The sequence below is a fragment of the Ictalurus furcatus genome, chromosome 11 (assembly GCF_023375685.1).
Source record: "Ictalurus furcatus strain D&B chromosome 11, Billie_1.0, whole genome shotgun sequence".
Lineage (NCBI taxonomy): Eukaryota > Metazoa > Chordata > Actinopteri > Siluriformes > Ictaluridae > Ictalurus > Ictalurus furcatus.
In genome coordinates, this window is record NC_071265.1 from 17,172,349 (window position 1) to 17,192,185 (window position 19,837).

General features: G+C 38.2%; 1 protein-coding gene across 2 annotated transcripts; it reads left to right on the forward strand.

The window, feature by feature from the left end:
* Window positions 1–2,263: 2,263 nt before the first annotated feature.
* On the forward strand, window positions 2,264–19,834 carry pacsin1b (protein kinase C and casein kinase substrate in neurons 1b). Of its 2 annotated transcripts, none has more exons than XM_053636637.1 (10): window positions 2,264–2,378; window positions 10,281–10,407; window positions 10,565–10,721; window positions 10,849–11,084; window positions 12,109–12,267; window positions 15,238–15,413; window positions 15,644–15,764; window positions 16,528–16,661; window positions 16,878–17,056; window positions 18,363–19,834. In XM_053636637.1, the coding sequence occupies exons 2-10, from the start codon at window positions 10,348–10,350 to the stop codon at window positions 18,470–18,472; spliced, it is 1,332 nt and encodes a 443-aa protein (XP_053492612.1). In that variant the 5' UTR covers window positions 2,264–2,378; window positions 10,281–10,347; the 3' UTR covers window positions 18,473–19,834. The 2 variants fall into 2 exon arrangements, with proteins under 2 accessions (XP_053492612.1, XP_053492613.1); XM_053636638.1 differs by having other exon boundaries at window positions 16,878–17,052; window positions 18,363–18,461.
* The last annotated feature ends 3 nt before the right edge of the window (window positions 19,835–19,837 follow it).

Below are 19,837 nucleotides of genomic sequence, written 5' to 3' on the forward strand. Positions count from 1 at the left end.
ATGGCACAGTCCCAAGGGCAATGAGGGGGAAGTTGGGTGGATTTGGCCTTACTAAACACTTCAGCAAACTCCGCATAATCAACAGGGATCTTGGTTTCAGCTTGGACATGGGGGGGGGGGGGTTTCTTCCTGCCCACACAAGATTTCTTGTGTGGGCAGGAAGCATTGAGATGACCGGGTTCACCACAGTAATTGCAGAGCCTTTCTTTGTGTTGCCATTGGCGGTCTTCATTGGAAACACGCGCGAATGCAACTTGCACAGGTTCAGGTGATTCGGGGCATGCTTGGGCTTGTATTGAGACTGTAGACTGTGGAACGGGGAGAGTTCTGGATCGTGGAACCTTACGAAGCAGATTATCCATCTTGATTGCCATAGTAATGAATTCCCAAAGAGTGGATTCCTCACCCTTGTATGAAAGTTCAGCTTTGAGTTTGTGGTTCAGCCCCTCATGGAAAACAGTCTTTAGAGCCACATTGTTCCACCCAATTTGAAATGCTAACGTCCTGAACTGTATTGCATAATTTGCTGTTAATCAATGGCCCTGGTGTACGTGAAGCAGCTGGATCTAAATATCTTGACCACCCACTGGATATTCAAATACTTCACAGATCTGTTGAGTGAAATAATCGAACAAGGCTTGGATGTTAGGATCTTTATCCCAGACAGCAGAGGTCCAGTCAAGCGCTTTTCCGGGAAGTATTGACATTACGAAAGCATAATTTTTGGCGTCTTGACTAAACGATTCAGGTTGATTGGAGAAATAAATTGTACACTGGTGTAGAAACCCCCAGCATTTCTCAGCAGAACTATCAAACTTGTCAGTAGGTGCAAAGCTTACCGGTTTAGCAGGCAGTGAGCGAATGTAGTGGGTCAAATGTTCGTTAGTGGCTTGTAGTTCACACAACTGGTCTTGATAACCCTAATTGGATGTAATTGGAGCCTGGACTTTCTGAATGGGAGACCTCTGTCAATCCAGATCACGTGCAGCATCACCACCCTGAACACTGATGTCCCTCATGGCTGTATGCTCCATCCACTTCTGACTCACAAATGTGCCGAAAAGTATACGAGTATACAGTCGTGGACCACACCAGAAATAATGACTAGTCACCATGCAGAGAAGAGTTGGAGCAGATTGCAGGCTGGTGTGTGGAGAAAACCTAAAGAGATGGCTGATGACCTGAGAAGGACCTTTTGTTACCACTATCCATTCAGCAGTGCTGCCATAGGAATTGCTAAGAGCTTGAAGGTTCTTGTAGTGCACATTACAAAAGACCTCACCTTAACACCTTTTCCATCGTATCCTCAAATACATTCCATACAAAAGACCATAGAGAGCATCCTGAGCAGCTGTATCAGTGTCTGATATGACCCATGACAGTAGGTAGTGAAAACAGCTGAGAACATCATGGATTTCTCTCCCCTCCGTTGAGGACACTTATCAGTGCTGCATTCACAAAACCACCATCATTGTAAATAATCTCTCTTACTCCTCTCATGGATATGAAAGCTTCTTCCCCGAGGCACTAAACATTCCATTTTAGACATTTACATGCAGCTATTTATAACTACTTATACACAGTCAGAGATAACAGTGGTAATGAAAAAACTCCCTGAAAGGACATGAAGAAGGGAAACCATCCAATTCTTTGGGGGCAATTGTGATCTCCTTTCTCTTTTTTTGAGTATTAAAGGAAAAACAAATACTGTGTCTTGTAACACACGATGATCAAACCTTATGAATCATTATGATTATGAAAATTAGTCATGTGTCGATGATCTGTTTTTTTTATTGTTTCAACAGTCAGGACTGTTATCATTATCTTAAAAAAAGCTTTAAATATTGCAGTGTTTTACTACAGGATTCATAGGTACAGCCTGAATTTTGGACACTTTTAAGGGTGGGTCACATTCTGTCAAAATTCTAGACACTTCTGAGATGGGATGGACGTTCTTATTTTACCAGCACCATGACACATACACAACTAAATGACAAAGATCTCTTTTACAGCATGGATAGTAAATTATTTTATTGCAATTTTATATGAACCAGTGATCAACAGTAGAGATATATAACAGGTGTTAAAAGTAGAGGTGACATGTAATACAAGGAAGTGCTCCTTTTTCGGCCAGTCCCTTGTCTTAAGTGGTCTGTTGATCTGCCAGTCAATTATTGTTGGACAGGCAGGTCCCTGAAAAGGTTGTCAAAGTCCGATCGGTGTGTGTGTGTGTGTGTGTGTGTGTGTGTGGCGCTGACAGAAAGGTGTGGCATTATACTGTGTTACAGACTCTCGTGTATCACAGGTGTACCAAAACTTGGGCACCATACGGAGTATCACTTGCAAGCCTGTTGCACTGTTAAGTCTGCGATCCTCAGGTGAGGTTTCATTTATCCATAATTATATTTAAACCTGTTATGACCAGACATTTTCCTTATTTCATTCATTTGACAGTTGTACATAGAAACTTAAGTGTAAGCAAGTTGTGATGTACTAGTGCTGATTCATAAAAGCAGTACTATGAGAAAGTCATAAACAAATAGTGTTATTTACAACATCATAAGCCAGATCATAACAGCCTGCTGTATCATATATGCTTTCCATATTATGCAAAAAACCCAGAAGTTTGTGGAGAGCGTCGTTGATTTTGCGTAGCAGCTCCAGCAATTTATTTCCCTTGTTATCCTCCAGTGTTAAATGTGTAACCTTTACTCTGACATGTAAGTCATTAAGTCCCAAGGGTGTGGTGAAGTTTCATCTCTTGTTCGGGAAAATGGTTTGCTGGTTATTACTTCAGTCACCTATCAGGTTTGCTTTAATTAGTATCATATTGATTAAGTAGGCAGCTAAAGCTTAAAGCTGTGCCTGGGATCATGCTGTGAATGTTTTTCTCTGGAATTGCTTAACACCCTTTAATAGGGATTGTCTCATGAAATAGTCTCGTTAAGCAGACCTTAAGCCGAAGCTTTCATCAGTTTCGGTGAAATACCACTACTGTGGAAATTATGATCTTAATATGACGCTAACAAAATTTTGCATCTGAGATACTCATGCTAGATTAGGCAACAAAACAGCTAATGTGAATCTTTAAGGTGTTTGTGTAAGCGAAATATTCATATAATGTTCTAACCTAGAGGTTTACTATTTCAATGTGAATATTATGATGGAGTTGGTAAAGATAAAGCTTCTTCCGCCTGCTTTATTTTAGCATTGTTTATGCTAATAGCAGTAGGGGAAACGTAATGCTAGTCAATTTTGTCTATTTTATTGAGACTGTGTTTCAGCATATATAGGAGTATTATAATTAGTGCCTGATTAACCCCTTAAACGCTCACTACAGGCCCAGACTTACATTCCACACACTCATAACTTCCACCATAGTTAATAATGAATAATTCATAGTAGTTACTGAATAATGTGCTTTAAGGTGCAGGACATAGCTGAATCATAAGCAGTATGTTTGAAGGTAAACCGGTTCAGTTAGAGAAGAATGTGACACAATCTAGAGTCATCAGTAAAGTCATCTGATGAATCCGGTCATAGCCTCGACACTGTAGCATCATTATGTTTTACTAAAGTTCAAATTAGTTAATTTAGGAATGCACCAAAATTTTGGGCTTAGTTTTTTTTTTCTTTGCTGTCCTACACCACTCATTTTTATCCTTAATTATGTACCTTAGCTGTTTTGCACGATATCTCAGTGCATCATTACATTAAATAATGATCATTAAAAAGTCTTAAGTTTTCTACTTCTTATTGAGAATGCTTATTAGGCCCGGAATCAGAATGAAAAAATGGAAAGCAAAGATGGCTTCCAAGGCTCGAATGAAAAGAACCGTGACCACTTGAAATGAACCCTTTGGAGTTGTTTGCTACACTTATCAGGTAACAGAAAGGAATGAATAATTTACCTGCAGATTTATATCTAGGAGAGTGGATACTGCATGGGCTGCAGTAATGAACCCCTTATAGAAAGTGTCGTTCTGTAGCATGGGCCAGGCTGTATGTTGAGCTTGGAATTCTGTCCAAATACATAATGAATTTGTTGATTTTTAATTTCCCCACCAGTCTACCTGTGAAAATAGAACAGGTTACAAATCTTATCTTGGCCTGGTGAGGTAATGTAGTAGCAAATGTGATACCCTTTTGACACCGAGATGAGGCTTTAGTTGGAACAGGTGCTGCTTGGAACACCATCGCAGCAGAATGACTGACCTTGGATACATTGATCTGCAGCTCACATCACTGCTGCAGTGGAGATTGTGTTGTGTTGACTCAGCACTCTTGGCTTGACAGAGGGTTCCTTATGGATTCAGTCATACACTACATGTGCATCATGTGACTAAAATTATGTGTATACATTGTAGGCCAAAATTTAAAAAATATTTTACTACTAAGACAATTTGCCTTCCAGACATTTTTTTTCCATTAATTAAACGAGCAAAGATTAATATATATAAAAAGAATAAAACAAGCATTTAGTGATATTTTAAGCTTGTATAGTCATGCTGAAATAGGCATTTATGGCCTGGTGTAAACCTCCTGGCAGAGGCAACCAGGATTTGGCTAAAACATTCTAGGAGCCTTGTATGCATCATCAAACATTCGGAGAATATGAATGGTCAAATTTGATTCTGGTCCCGTCTGACCGTAACATATGACCCCACCTGTAGTGCCAGTGATGCGTGGGGAAGTTCAGGCACTGCATTGTTCAGTAGTTCAGTAGCTCTCAGGGAGAGCTTTTTTTGTCAAACTGCTTGTTGATAGAGCTAGTATCTAACTCCAGGAATCAAATAAACAATCCTCCTTACTGTGCAGAAAGGCAGTATGTTCACGAATTGAAATCCTGGCAAAATTTTAACGTTTTTTTTTTTTTATCAACATGATTATGCTTAATTTTATTTTAACTTAATTATGCTTAATTTTATTTATTTTTTATATTTATTAATAGATTTGTGCATATAAACAAGCATGTGTGAACATTCATATTTAATAATGGTAATTTGAAATGGTCAAAGGCCATTCCTGGTGTTTTTCCTTAAACACTAGTCTCACTGAGTTATACATCTAGCATGTTATCGAGCAGTGTACACATCATTGACAGTAGTGAAATGATGTGGAAAGGAACATTTAATTGAGTAGTGAGTTTTTCTGCTCATGTGTTTCACCTGCTCTGGCTTCCTGGAGGAGTAAGCTCTCTTCGCAGATGTGCTTGAGCTTAACCTGCTGTGTAGTGGAATTTTACTGAAGCTGCCATGGATGCAGTGCAGTGTGTATCTGTTCTTGCTCTACCATGCTGGGAGGGTGATCAATCATCACATTCTCTAATTCATTCACCTCTCCCTTTTCCCCTTCCATTCACTGTCCTTTATGGCTCATCCTGCAACAGTCAATACAAATAAGTGGTGGATACTGTACAGCCCGGTTCACACTGCACAAAAGGACGCCGACTAACGCCAACAGACACGATTGTCAGGTTTTCTCTTATCAGTGTTAACCCTGTCTGCATCTGTTGGCGTTTGTCAGCGTTCATTTTCACTGACTGAACATGTTCAATCGGTGTCTGTCGGGTCGTTTAAAGTCTGAGCAGTGTGGTATGATTTTCCAACAAACTCCAACGTAATCTGACCTGGGCACGAATCGTTGCCATGACGATAAGGCAAGCGACCCTGCAATCTCCATAGAAACGAAAGTGCACGTACTTCTAAATGGAGTGTTTCCATGCATTTTTTTTTCTGGCATGTGAGGGCTAATTGCACATCTAAAAAGATGTGGAAATTGGATAAAAAGTTGGATTTATCGTAAAACTTGCCTCGGGTGTTATCATTGTTTGTAGGACTACCAGACAGATAAAATATAAAACCTTTTTCTATCTAACACGAAACTAGGCTATTTTGGTGTCGCTAGCCAAGAGGAGGCACAACTAAGCTATCATTGTATGGGTTTAGCTGCTACAGTGCCATGCAGAGTACGTTATCTGTCCTTATGCTCTGCTCATATCATGTTCACGTAACTTTTATGTTGTTTTCCTGCTCAGCATGAGAGGATGTTAGTGTTTCAGTTTCAATCCTGTATATCCATTTACCCTCATAGTGACACTGTGAGCTAGTGTTTGGCAGAATTGAGACCCATCGGCCAATAAGACACAAGTATTTCCACGTTTTCCCGTAAACCCTGTCTGATTGGTCTCGCCTCTGTTGACTGAAGATACAAAATTACAAGGCTGCCGTCTTCTCTTCCTGACGTTCAGTGTATAAATGTAAATAAGCGCTGTGTCTCTAACATTGCAACAACCAAGGCTTCACCCACAACCTCTTTCGTTGTGGGTGAAGCCTTGGTTCTTTGCCTTTTCAGGTGAACACGTAAAGACACTAGTAATAGTAAACAATTTGATTGTGGTAAAAGGATCATCAATTTTTTAAACCAGTCTGAATGTCTGTAAAAAAGTTTGTTGGTGTTTGTTGGGGCCGTGTGAACATGACAGTCATGTTTCCCAACATTCTAAAACATTTTAAAAGTTGGTGATTGTCGGCGTTGGTGCAGCGTGAACTGGGCTTAAGATATAATATGTTATTCAACGAACATGATATGATCATGGACAGTTGTTTATTGTGAACACGCCTTTAAAAATAAACAGCAAAAACCCTAGTGCTGAATTCAGATAATTGAACATTGTAATCAGTCAATTTGACACACTTGGTATTACTTCAGCACATTTTTCTGTGTGTATTTGAGAAATTACTTCCTTCACTAAAAAAAACCCCATCACGTTAATCTGGGCTTGTCCATTTACAATTTATAATAACAGTTGGAAAATTATTTATTAGGAGCTTGCTGATAATCGATTACGTGACATATCATGATATTTTAAAATAATTTTTAAAAAAGACATTTTTATTTTTATTATATATTTTTAATTTGGAGAAGTTCTTTGTTTTGAAGTTTGCCTTCCAAAATGTTATTCTACTTTTTACATACTCTCTTCAACTTTACCGACATCAGAGCTTTCTTCCAAGTTTATTCCTCTTGGTCAAATTTGAAATCAGCATTGCATGTCTCCTTTCTTAATGAATGTAATTCCATAATTCTGTTTACTAGAAAGACATCCCAGCAGCTCTGTAAGGTCACATGATATAGGAATTTATGAACGAAAGGAAGAGTTTCCTTTATAATTACAGCTCATGTACAGGCAGGCATGTAATGATTACTGTGATGCTGAAACAGTTAGGCAATTATCTTGAAATGAAATTTTACATTGGCACATGTTTTATATAATTTATGGTTGCTATCTTCTTTACATTCATAACTGGAATAATTTATAGAGTGCAGGGCAGATAGACGTATTCTCCTTATATAACTGTAATTTGCTTGATAGAATTGATGACATAATGACATAACTGTGAATGTATCAAAGAAATGAGCTGATCTGAGCTCTTATCTAAAAGTTAACATGCAAGCACTAGATTATATTTGGCAAGCTCTAAACGTGTCTTGGGTAGTGTCTTGACTGCATACTTCATTAATCTGTCATAACTTTATAATTGTGGACTGTAGATAAAGCACAGCGTGACTTAGTTTCAGACTTTGAACATCTCAACAGTCAGATAAGATATCTCAAAATAAGTGACGTACTGAGATCCCTTTAAATATAAATGAAATGTAAAATAAACCTTATCTGTTAGTGGACTGGTGCCCCTTATAAGTGTGTATTCCTGGCTTCCGCCCAGTGTTTCCAGGATATACTCCAGATCCACACTCTAGGATCTCCAGTTTCCTCCCACCTCCCAGAAGGTACTACTATAAATCATCTCTAGATATGAATGTGTGTGTTGTGCCCTGTGATGAACCAGTGTCCAATCCAGGCTGTATTCCCATTTTACAGTAATCCTGGGATCCACCACAACCCTGACCAGGGAAAAGCTGTTGCTCAAGATAAATGAGTGAACGAATATTTCTGAACAAACAAAAATTCAGTGAAAAAAGTTTTCATTTCTAATGTCACCTTTGTTTTTTGGGTTTGTTTATTTTTCTCATATATGGAATTGACAAAATATTAATCAGAGGTTGTGCTTAAAAACAATGCATTTGTCATTTGGGAGGAAAAGAGTATGTTTGGCCGTTCAACAGTGAAAAAGGGAACGAATTGCAAAAGACAAATCTAGAATTCAAATTCTTAAATTTGTCTATAACCAGTAATCCATTCTCTCTGTTCCACTCTTTATCCCTCTCCACAGTGTCAGAAATGTTCAAGCAGAACGTGATTGGATCACTGCCCTGCCATTCACATGCAAAGACACACACACACACACACACACACACACACACACACACACACACACACACACACACACCTACCTCATGGCAACACCCACACAGCCAACACATTATACAATTTTATACCATATGGAGGGGATGTGGTCCGTGGAACTTGTTTGAGGTTGATAAACATATGAACAATAACAGCACAAAAGAATACTAATAATAAATGGTGCATTGTGAGAGAAGTCACATGTGCATGGAATCTAAAGGCAGCTTCTGTGTTTGTCTAATGAAAGAGAGCAGGTAAGCTGTTATTGTCACCATGGTGCTGTTGTCTTGTTGCACTACAGTTTTGCTTTGTTTTTCTGTATGTTTGCTCTGGCATTGGCTTATAATGTGGACCTGGAACCTTTTGATACAGATGCTGGCAGAAGCACTTGTGTATTGGATATACGGGATATACTGGATTGTGTTTTGTTTTCAGTTCAGCTTTGTTTGACCGCATGCAGATGCATTCTTTGCATGTGGTTGAGGTTTATGGAAATGATGGTTTTATGCAGTTATGTAGGTGGCTTTGTCATGTATTTGTTTATAAAGGGATGTGCTTGTCTTGAGATAAACACAACCCATGCAAAGGAATTCAAATGCACATATCTTTTGTCTGTATATTGAAACAAAAAGTCTGATGAGAGGGAATTTTAGTAAAGTTGATATGCACATGACATATTTTATGGCTCCATGATCAAATGTATTGCTTTTAAGGTTGTTCAAGATTGAGAAATGTCGAGATAGTTAGATAGCTGAGATATTTTAGCTATGCCTACAGCTCTTTTGTCTGCTGTGGCAGCGAGCCTTGCACAGTTACCGAACAAAAGCCCCCTCGTTCCACTGGAGTGGATTAATCAGACATGGTGTCGAAAAAATACTACACTTCAACACACGTCATGGCTCTATATTGTTTTAGCTACTTAAGAAAAAGGTATCACAGTGTAAAACTCTTTTATTGTTTTTTTTTTCCTCCTGTATTTTATTTTGTGGTGTGTTGTGGTTTTGAAAGTGTGCTACCATATTCAGTTGACATAGTGGTCTCATCCCTCCCCCACTGGTCCCTTATTAAACATGAGTGCTGCACCCCCACGTTAGGCAACAGAGCAGTGCCTCCTCTTTGCTCTTAAAACAAAATCTGTTATCCTGTCAATTTTACTTAATTCAATTACATTTTCATGTTGGATTGAGAATTTTCATTTTCTGAAACGGATGAGACCAGTTTTGTTACTAAGTCTGGAAGTTAATATACAGGCAACTCTCTCTGAACAACACATAAGGTGTTTTTTTTTTTTTTTAAATTCTTTTTTAAATAACAGTTAGCATTTCATTTCAACAAACTTGTTAATGTCACATGATGACAGCATATATATATATATATATATAGCATTGCCCCGGGGCTCATATGTACATGTCCCATTATCTCAGCCATGCCTACTCCGTAGTGGATAAAAGAGCATTTTATGCTAAACCCAGTGCTTATAGGTGCATCGATACACTTTGTTGTCTAAAGGGGTCTGGAACAGAAATTAATGAACTGTTGTCACTTCTGGAGACTAAGCAGCAAAACTGGGGTGTTCAGTATTACACTGTCAGCAATTAGGGCACTTCAGGTGATGGTCAGTGTATTACTTTTAGAAGAATAGTGCAAGGTGAGACTATATATTAATAACTGGCTTTGCTAAAGTACACACATCTGATTATGCGGACAGATAAAGACTTAAAATGGAGACAGTAAGATGCTTGTAGAAAGGCTGTTTGTGATCACAAATATAATAAACTGAAATTACAGCATTTTCAACAGTATGAAATACGATGGTTGGTAATACTCTATATTATAAAGCAGTGTAATAAAGACAACTTCATAATAAAACAGTACAAGTGTTGTTGTTCTTTTTGTTTGGTTATGTACAGAATTTAAGGATGATCACGCATTGTGATTACTGTTGACAGTGTGCTTTGATCCTATCTTGCAGTGTATGGTGAAATCCCCTCTGCTGCATTCATCTACAGCCGTGAGTTTGTTCTGCCAAATTTCACAGCATGTCGGTTACCTACGACGAGAGTCTGGTGTCTGATGAGACCACAGACAGTTTCTGGGAGGTCAGTCCCTTTTTTTTTTTGCAGTTTCAAAAGTTTATTTCAACTTAGTGTTCCAGACAACTGACCCTAAATGGTTTCACTCAAATTTCCTGCATGTGATTTTGTATCATGTGCTCACATAAAGAACTACTGTCATAGCAGCCATGTTTTATCACAGGTCGGGAATTATAAGCGTACAGTAAAGCGCATTGACGACGGCCACCGGCTCTGCAATGACTTGATGAGCTGCATTCAAGATCGAGCTAAAATAGAGAAGGCCTATTCACAGCAGCTAACAGACTGGGCTAAGAGATGGAGACAGCTAGTAGAAAGAGGTACTGAAAAGTATATAGTTTATACAGTTTGGCGATTTATTCTATTTACCAATGAATTTAATTCCTATCTAGACATTAGATATACCACCACTTATACTTTCTTTCTTTCTCTTTGTCTGTATTTCAGGGCCACAGTATGGGTCAGTAGAGAGGGCCTGGATGGCAATGATGAATGAAACAGATAAGGTGAGCGAGCTTCACCAGGACATAAAGAACATGCTGATAAATGTGGACTTGGAGAAAGTGAAAAACTGGCAGAAAGACTCCTACCACAAGCAGATTATGGGAAGCTTTAAGGAGACCAAAGAGGCAGAGGAAGGCTTCAGAAAGGCTCAGAAACCATGGGCCAAAAAGCTTAAAGAGGTGAGGAACATGAAGATTCGGTGCCCTAGATTTGTCAAATCATTGTAAAAAATGAAAATTTCATATTATGGCATTTCCATTTTTTTCAAGGATTTGACAATATAGTGAATTGGGTATAAATAATAAATAATATCCAATCATTTGCAACAGATTTTTAGTCTTGCTCGATCAAAAGCATACACTCATGGAGCACTTTATTAGGAATACTATACGATTTTTCAGGTGCATTTTCATGTTGCAAATCTCCTGTTCTACCCCATCCCAAAGGTTCTGTTGAATTCAGAGCTGGTGACTGGCAAGGCCACTGAAGAACATTGCACTCATTGTCATGTTCATAAAACCATGAGAACAGCTAGAGACTGTTCTGCATGAAAATCTACGGACATCAGTAGTTATACTGTAGAAATATTAAAACCAGCCTGTCTGGCACCAACAATCCCGCCACAGTCAAAATCACTGAGACCACATTTTTCCCCATTTTGATAGTTGATGTGAACATTACCCGAAGCTTCTGGCCCATATCTGCATGATTTTATGCATTGCACTGCTGACACACGATTGGCTGATTAGATAATTGCATGAATGAGTACAGATGTACCAGTGTTCCTAATAAAGTGTTCAGAGATTATAGTGCAATATGGCCAGAATTCATAGATTCTGTACGCATACATGACCACTAAGCATTTTCTTAACTTCAGGTAGCTAATTTCTCTCTTGTTTACATTATTAGTACTACTTTATTATTAGATGGATTGTCTTTGGACTTTTGTGTCATTGTTAATTGTCATTGAGCTTAAATCTGGCCATTGTTGCATAATGTTAATACTCTCAGTTAATCCAAGCCCTCAATTATTACCTGTAACCAGGGCACCGATTCCCTTTTTCAGTCATATCACCATCTGCTGACTTGGAATGAGTGGAGTTCAGTCATTTAGATCTGTATTGTTTAGTCACATTTAGGAAGATGTACAAAATGCAGAAAATTTACTATGAATTTAAAAAAGACATTCGTCTTTCCCCGTAGGTGGAGACAGCAAAGAAAGCATACCATTTGGCCTGCAAGGAGGAGAAGATTGCCTCCAACCGAGAAGCGAACAACAAGGGAGAAGCATCGTCTACCACTGCAGAGCAGCAGAAGAAGTTCCAGGAGAAGTTGGACAAATGTAGAAGCGAAGTTCAGAAGGTGAGCCTGGGAGAATTGTAAAAATTGTAACAGCTAGTTAAAAACATTTCCAAAGCCAGTTTTTTGTATAAATCCTTTTGAATATCATATCATTTAGTCACTGTGAATGCATGCTAGAATTGGTTGGTAGATGAAAACGTATTTATTTACTATAGCGGGTATGCACGTGACATCACGGTATCCGGAACTCGCCGCGGTCACAACCACTGAGTGGGTTACAAAAAGACTGTGCGGCAGCATTGCATTAGTGTATTGCGTGAATTCTGTGAAAACACAGAAAAAATGCATCTAAAATGGGAAAAAGCTGTAGTGCGATCGACTGTGCTAACAGATTCAACAAGAATTCGAAGGTATCTTTTTACACAGTGACAAAAAACCATTCAGTCCTTTTTTACTAAGTAAGTTGTTTTGACATGTGCTGTTCATGTTGTACAATGATGAATCATTTGCTACATATTTCTTTTTAAATTTCCTTTTAAAACGCTGCCTTACTTCCAATGTTGAATAACGGGGCCTCATTCATTCTCTGACTGTGTTTTACCTTCACAAATATATAACGTTAGTAAGTGGAAGCAGTGTTGGCTACAAACAAACTAGGACTAGTTAGCTTACGGTTTACCAGATAAAATTATATCATAAAATAACAATATTTGTACATACCTGTCCACATACAACCAGAATGTTCATTGGTGTTCTTGTCACTTTTATTTCTTCAACAAATCCTGCCTTGAAGTATGAACAAGCGTCAAGGCTTTTGTATGCCTTCAGGCTTCAGGTACATATAAATGTTGGGAAACCCGATTTCTGGCCGCATGCCAATGTCCATGGACCACAGGTTCTTGGGCAAGTTGTAAGGGTTACTGTCTAACTGCCTTTAATTTAAGCTGATACTCTTTAGTTATACTAGTGTTGTCACAGCTTCCCTTATTAAAACCATCCATTTTGCTGGACGTTTTGCCACTCAGCCCGCTGAGGGGGCGTGTTCCAGCGGGAAAGTGACGTCAATGCGTACCTTCTATATCAAAAGGCTGTGTAGCAGGTTAGACAAACAATTTGTGTAATTTGCAAGTTTATGCAGATGTTTGATGACAAAAGAAAAGTGTGTAATTTGACAAATCGGGGATTGCTGGTTAGAACAGTATCTCTCATTTTTACAAAACTAAATCCTTCCCTAAAAGTTCCTGTTAGATTCAACCTGGTAGGCAGGAATATGACCGTCGCCTCACATACGAAGACAAACGCCAACGTGCTATCAGTGGCTGCATCTCATTCTCTGACCTTGAGGCCAACTTCAGCAGAGTGTTGATAGCTGGATCATTATAGCTGAGGTGCAGTGGCTGATGGGAATTGTAGTCTCTAGTCCTTTTTATGGTATTTACATAACAGTAGCACACTAAAGGTCAAAGTGTAAAGCTGGAGCACAGCGCAACAGCGGCACTGAATGGTAAGTGGTGCAAAAGCTGTCTTGGAAAAATTCAAGTTTGATCATAAATGCAGTACTAGCTAGACAAATGGCTAATCCATTATCCAAGTGGTACATCTGCCCATATGAGTGGCTGTGTTATTCCACATTATGCTGATTTTACAGACAGCTTTTCAAGCTATTGGAGTTATGGCAACAGGATGCAGTAAATCCTTGGGCTGGATTAAAACTCGCATGTGGAGTCTTTAGAATTGGGTCAGTTATAAGAAAAGCCATTTGACATCTAAGCAGACTGGGCCATTCATAAGCATGAAGCTTGACTAATGAGCTTTGCAAGCCTTTCTGACAGAAGACTTGATCATAAAGGCAGTCAGAAAATTATGTGTGTGACCAAACACTGCCCATTTATAGAGTTTCTAAATCAGGCAATGATGTTAACATCAGCAAAACCACTGGTGAAAATGGGAATGCTGCACCTCAGACCATATCAGTGTTGGCTGAATACTCAATAACTGTGACCCATATCACAAAAGCATGTGCTGGTAATGGTCAGTCCATACAAGATTTCGCTGAGTTTTTTTTTTTTTTTTATGTGATTAATTCGGCCAAATGTCTTGATGTTGCTGCGTTTTTTTCTCTCCAAAATTTGCGATGCAATTTGCTGAGAGTTTTGTGCTTTTTTTTGCACAAAACCACTTAAATTGGCATAATTGCATGAAATTGTTTTGTATGATCTTTCGCAATGATGTTTGTTGGTAAATGAGACCTTTTAGCTGTACTCGTTCTTGAATCAAAGGGGGCTTTTGGCAGAATGTGCGTTGTGATGACATCACACGAAGCGTCTTGGCGCAAATCTATAGTAATTTTTGAAAAATTGCAACCTCCTGTGGATATTGTGACGTTTCCTTGATTTTGTATTCATTTCTGCGATCACAAATTTGCTAAATCCTGGAGGGACTGATTGGTGACAAAATCGTGTGTATACTCCCTGAGTCATTGGTCCAGCATGCGTTTTTTCGTTTGTGGTATTTTTTATTTATTTATTTAATTTATTGTGGTATGCCCTTAATTGTTCTTCCTGCCAAGTGGGAAATAGTAGCATCCCCTACCCTGAGATTGGGAAATACACAAGAAGGTGGTTCAGTTAAATGGGAACAAATACAGCACAGACCAAGATAAAAAGAGAAGATGAATTTATATTAATGTAAATGAATGTACATCAATAAATATATATTAATAAATCATCTTGTGTCCAGTGATGGGTCCGTGGAAATGACTGTCAGCTGGTAGACGTCTGACCAGCTGTGTGTGTGTGTGTGCTTTGGGAAACACCATAAAAGGGCGTGGCTGTCTAAAGACAGATTAGGTCATTGGGTAAAGGAAGTGATACACGGTATAAAATTTTGCTTATGTAAACGACACAAATGACCGGTGAAAATAAATGTGTCTGTGACCATTCAGAGTCATAGTAAAAAAATAAAATAATGCAGGAAAATAATGTAGACTGTGCACAGAATTGTACGTGTTTTTTTTGTGTTTTATTGCAGGCCAAAGAGAAGTACGTGAAGGCTCTGGATGAGCTGAGCAATTGCACGCCACAGTATGTGGAAAACATGGAGCTGGTGTTCGAACAGTGTCAGCAGTTTGAGGAGAAGAGACTGGCCTTCCTCAGGGAGGTGCTGCTGGATATCAAACGCCATCTTAACCTCACAGAGAACCAAAGGTCAGCCTAAAGATTAGCTCCACTTAACTGCTCTCTTCCAAAGCTGATAATGTCTACTTTAATTAGTTTCTATTAAGGACATTTTACAACCTCTAGGTTCTCTACTTTGTTAATGAATTACATCAACTAGAAATATTAAATGCTAATGTAAGTAAGGATAGATGAAAGTATTGTGTACTTCTCAGCATTAATTAATTAATTAAGTAAGTATTATTTATTTTTTTTGGCAGCTATGCCTCAGTTTACAGGGAGCTTGAACGAACCATCACCTCTGCCAGTCCTCAAGAAGACCTGAGGTGGTTCAGCAACAACCATGGCCCAGGCATGCACACGAATTGGCCACAGTTTGAGGTAAAATATTACCGAAATTACAGATTCAGTTGATATGTAACACTTCTTTGCATATGATTGTGCAGGTCTTTTCATTCTTAAAAAAAATACTTCTTATATGTCTTTTATGTAAGTCTTTTTTAGAACAATTCATAATTTTGAAGAACAATTTCTCCAGATTCTCAGGTTCCCAAAAATGTAGCCCTAGGTGGATTTGCTAAGATAAATTGCGCATAGATGTAAATGACTGTGAGAATGTGTGTGTGCATGGTGCCCTGAGACATGTTCCCCGACGTATTCCCAGGTTAGGCTCCAGATCAGTATAAATGATAGAGTACTGTACACTATACTTTTTTAAGCATAAAGTGATTACCAAAGATGACTGAATCAGTAATGGAATAATAACACAACAAGGATGACACTAATAAAGTTAAATGTTTTGCCACCACAATTTTTCGTTTTCGGTTATGATCCTTAACTGTGGTTTACTTGGTTCATTTCTATATTTGAGGGTAAATCTGGCCAAAAATACTAACTGGAGTACAGTTAGCAGATTACTATTTGAGGTAGTGTGACTAATGAACAGCGAAAGCTGTACGTTACGATTTTGTTGCATCTTGTATTTTCAATCTTACTCTGTGCACCTGTATGAACACTGTACCTCAGGACATTGTCATTATTAAGAAAATTTCACTTTTACTGCTTCTGCTTCTCTCCTTTCATGTTGAATGGATTTGTTATGCCCTGAATTAATATCTTCCCCGGAATAACCCTTTCCGCCCAGGAATATAACCCAGAACTGGGCCATGCCATTAACAAGAAAGAAAAACTGAAAAAGAACCATGATGATGTCACACTCACCCATGTCATGACTGTTGGGGACCATCAGTCATCACCACAGGTTGACAACCGCAGCAGGTACAGAACACTATTTTCCGTTGTTTCATTAGACTAAAAGGATAGGGTAAACTGGGGGCTTGGGTGAAAGCAGTATATTCATGATTGATAAATTTATTATTATTTTTTTTTATACCAGTCCATGTTTCTTTCATTATGAATTACTCATGCTCAGAAACAAAATCTAATCATCATTTGTATTTGTAACACTCCCATTTTACCATTCTGATATTTCAGCGTGAGCAGTTATGAAAAGAACCAGGCATACTCTGCAGAATGGTCAGATGAAGAGCAGGCAGCTGCAGAGACCAATGGAGGCAGCAACCCATTTGAGGAGGAAAGGAGCCAAGGCGTGCGAGTCAGGGCACTATATGATTATGAAGGGCAAGAACAAGATGAGCTCAGCTTCAGAGTAGGTGAGAGGCCTAGCATCCCCTAGCTATCAGTTCGCTCACTGTACGTGTACTCTATTTGGGGATTTTGGAATTTTGCCCTCTCTGGTGGAGAAATACTACTGCGAACTACTTGTGGGTCTCCTAAGCAGTACAGGGTTTTCCAACGAGGGGATTGTGGTGGCATTTTAGTGGTTTCTTGAGACAGTGATAACAATGTCAATAACACGTTGAAGTAAATTTTATATAATCAAGTAAAAACATAATTACGACAATTTAATACTGTATCATTTTACTATAACCTAGTAAGTCAAAAGTAGATTGAAGTTGATTGAATTAATCCTTGGTCATATCCTGAGATACACCTTAGCATGTGTGAGTTAAATTTAAATTACAATGTTAACTAGCTAAATAATTTTTTTGTGGCTGAAAGAGTCTTCAGCTTTAGAACTCCTCCTTAAAATCACTGAAACAGGACAAACCTTATCAGTAAAAGAAAATCACAAGAGGAGGAACATCCAAGCAAAAGCTCCAAAGTGGGAACATTCTGTAAAGTACAGCAAGGAATAATTAGAAACTTGCATGTTTGTGCATGGACAGTGAGAAGACGAAAACTTAAACTCTACTATACTGTTTTTCCTGCAATTCCCGGATGTGCAACTTTGAATATCCAACAGAATTTGAACCACTTGAATTTGCGGAAGCGAATTTGTAAAGAGAAATGAAGTGGACCGAAATGTTCTCGGTCGAATATTATAGGTGGTATTTTTAAACAAACTGATTAGTTTGGAAATGAACTTTGGAAGGTGAATATTGATTGTTGAATTTTCATGAACAAAATTGTGTGAAATGTTTACAATTGAAAGATTCACAGCTTAAATTTACAACCATGTTGAATTGCATCCCCCCAAAAAAATGCGAACCCTGAAAATACAATGCATTAAAATGCAAGAACTGTTAATATATTGCATTGATTTTCCGATTAGCAATTCAGCATGCTTTTTTTGTTTGTTTAAGACATGTCATTGTTTTACTTCCATAATTTTAAACCAGAAATCCTATACACTGTAGTGTTAAACAATGTGTGCTTGCTGATATTTCTGTAAAGACTGTAAAATCATTGTCAAAAAATAAAAATCATATTAATATCATAGCGATGGTCAGGCCATTTTCGCTTGGGAGTAACAAGATGGAATAGAAGAATTAAAAATGACTGAACTTGGTAAATATGGAACGTGAATTCCCTGTCACATTCCCTGTATGTCTGCACTCGTACACATCTGCCGTCTGTTAAAGTGAAAGCTAAGATGCTGTGATTCTTCCCTAACAGGTGAGGAGCTAACTAAACTAGAAGATGAAGATGATCAAGGCTGGTGTAAAGGACGGCTGGACAACGGTCAGCTTGGACTGTACCCGGCCAATTATGTCGAGCCTATTTAGTTGCCTTGTGTGGGGAAAATGGTCTTCATAACCAGAGACTCCAATAATTTTCCATGAAAAACCGAACCTTATACATTCACACCATATCCTAACAATTGAACAGAAGAAAAATCTCAAATGTACATAAAGTATACTCTATCTGTTGTGTTCATCTATACAATAGATTTGGGTTATCAGAAACAAAGCATTTCCATATGTAATGTAATTTCAGCAGACACAAAGAAAGTTTTCATATCCCTGTGTGTCTGTAGCCTGTTCTTCTATACGATATTTATATAACCCAGTCCATGAAGCCTAGCATAGCAATACACTATGCAATATGTATATGTTATTAGTTTTAGGTGTTGTAATGCCAGTCTCGCTATTGTCCCTAATGTTGGCTCTGTTTTATTACTTATTTAGTTTATAACATGCATTTACATGTCATTTTATCTCTTATTTATTGATTCGCTTAGGTCCCTGTCATGGGTAAATATGATTGTGTGATGTTTTTTATCTCCGTGTTCGTCATATGAAGTCAGATTTTTTGATACGTGTTCGTGTTTTCACTTCACTTCTACCTGGAATGCAGCCTGCGCTGGTATTAGCTACCATATTGCATCTGGATTGTGAAGTGCTGGCACTGGCATTTAGCAGTTTGGTTCAAGCGCATAAGTTTGTACTCCTCGAGTGCTATCATTGTGCCCTTTTGGACAAAGCAAAATCTCAAAATGCTGTTTTTGTAGCAATCACTTCTTCAATTTATAGTCTTACATGGTTTATGAGAAAAGTGTCATGTTCACATACTCACTGACTGACAAAGTAATTATCTCTTTAATATATACCCATAATATGCATATTTCTAAATGCAACTTACATAACAGTCCTCACGGAAACCTGAACTACTTTTTGTGCATTTTAACAAAACACCTGAGTTGAGTGCCTATTAACTTTGCAAACCATTTCCTCTTAAGGTAATGTTCTACAAAGTCCTCATGACTGCTATATCATGACCTTTGTGTTGATATGCATAAAGGACATATGCATATGCCGTAAGGTAACGTGTAATACTTTTAGGTAAAGGCAATACTTTACCTCAACAATGACAGTGCACCTTGCAATGAATAAAGCCTTGTTGGCAATTTAAATGATAAAAGCCTCTGGGGTATAGTCAGTATTAACAAAGTTATTAGCACTTCTGTGTAAATATTCCTTTCAACACTTCAGAAGCTTCTCTTTTCTGTTTTATTATATATTTCAATATTAAGGGCATGGAAATGGGAACACCAGCACAATATGAGTGTATTTAAGCTCATATTTAAGCTTCTAATGCTGGTGTAGTGACTGTTTAACTGTTCAGTTCAAAATAAAAGCTTAACCTGTCAT

Excerpts from the sequence above, each read along its gene's own strand:
- pacsin1b (XM_053636637.1), top strand. The coding sequence starts at position 10,348 with ATGTCGGTTACCTACGACGAGAGTCTGGTGTCTGATGAGACCACAGAC. Across the intron at positions 15,414-15,643 it reads AACCTCACAGAGAACCAAAG|CTATGCCTCAGTTTACAGGG; the intron begins GTCAGCCTAAAG and ends TTTTTTTGGCAG. Across the intron at positions 15,765-16,527 it reads CGAATTGGCCACAGTTTGAG|GAATATAACCCAGAACTGGG; the intron begins GTAAAATATTAC and ends CTTTCCGCCCAG.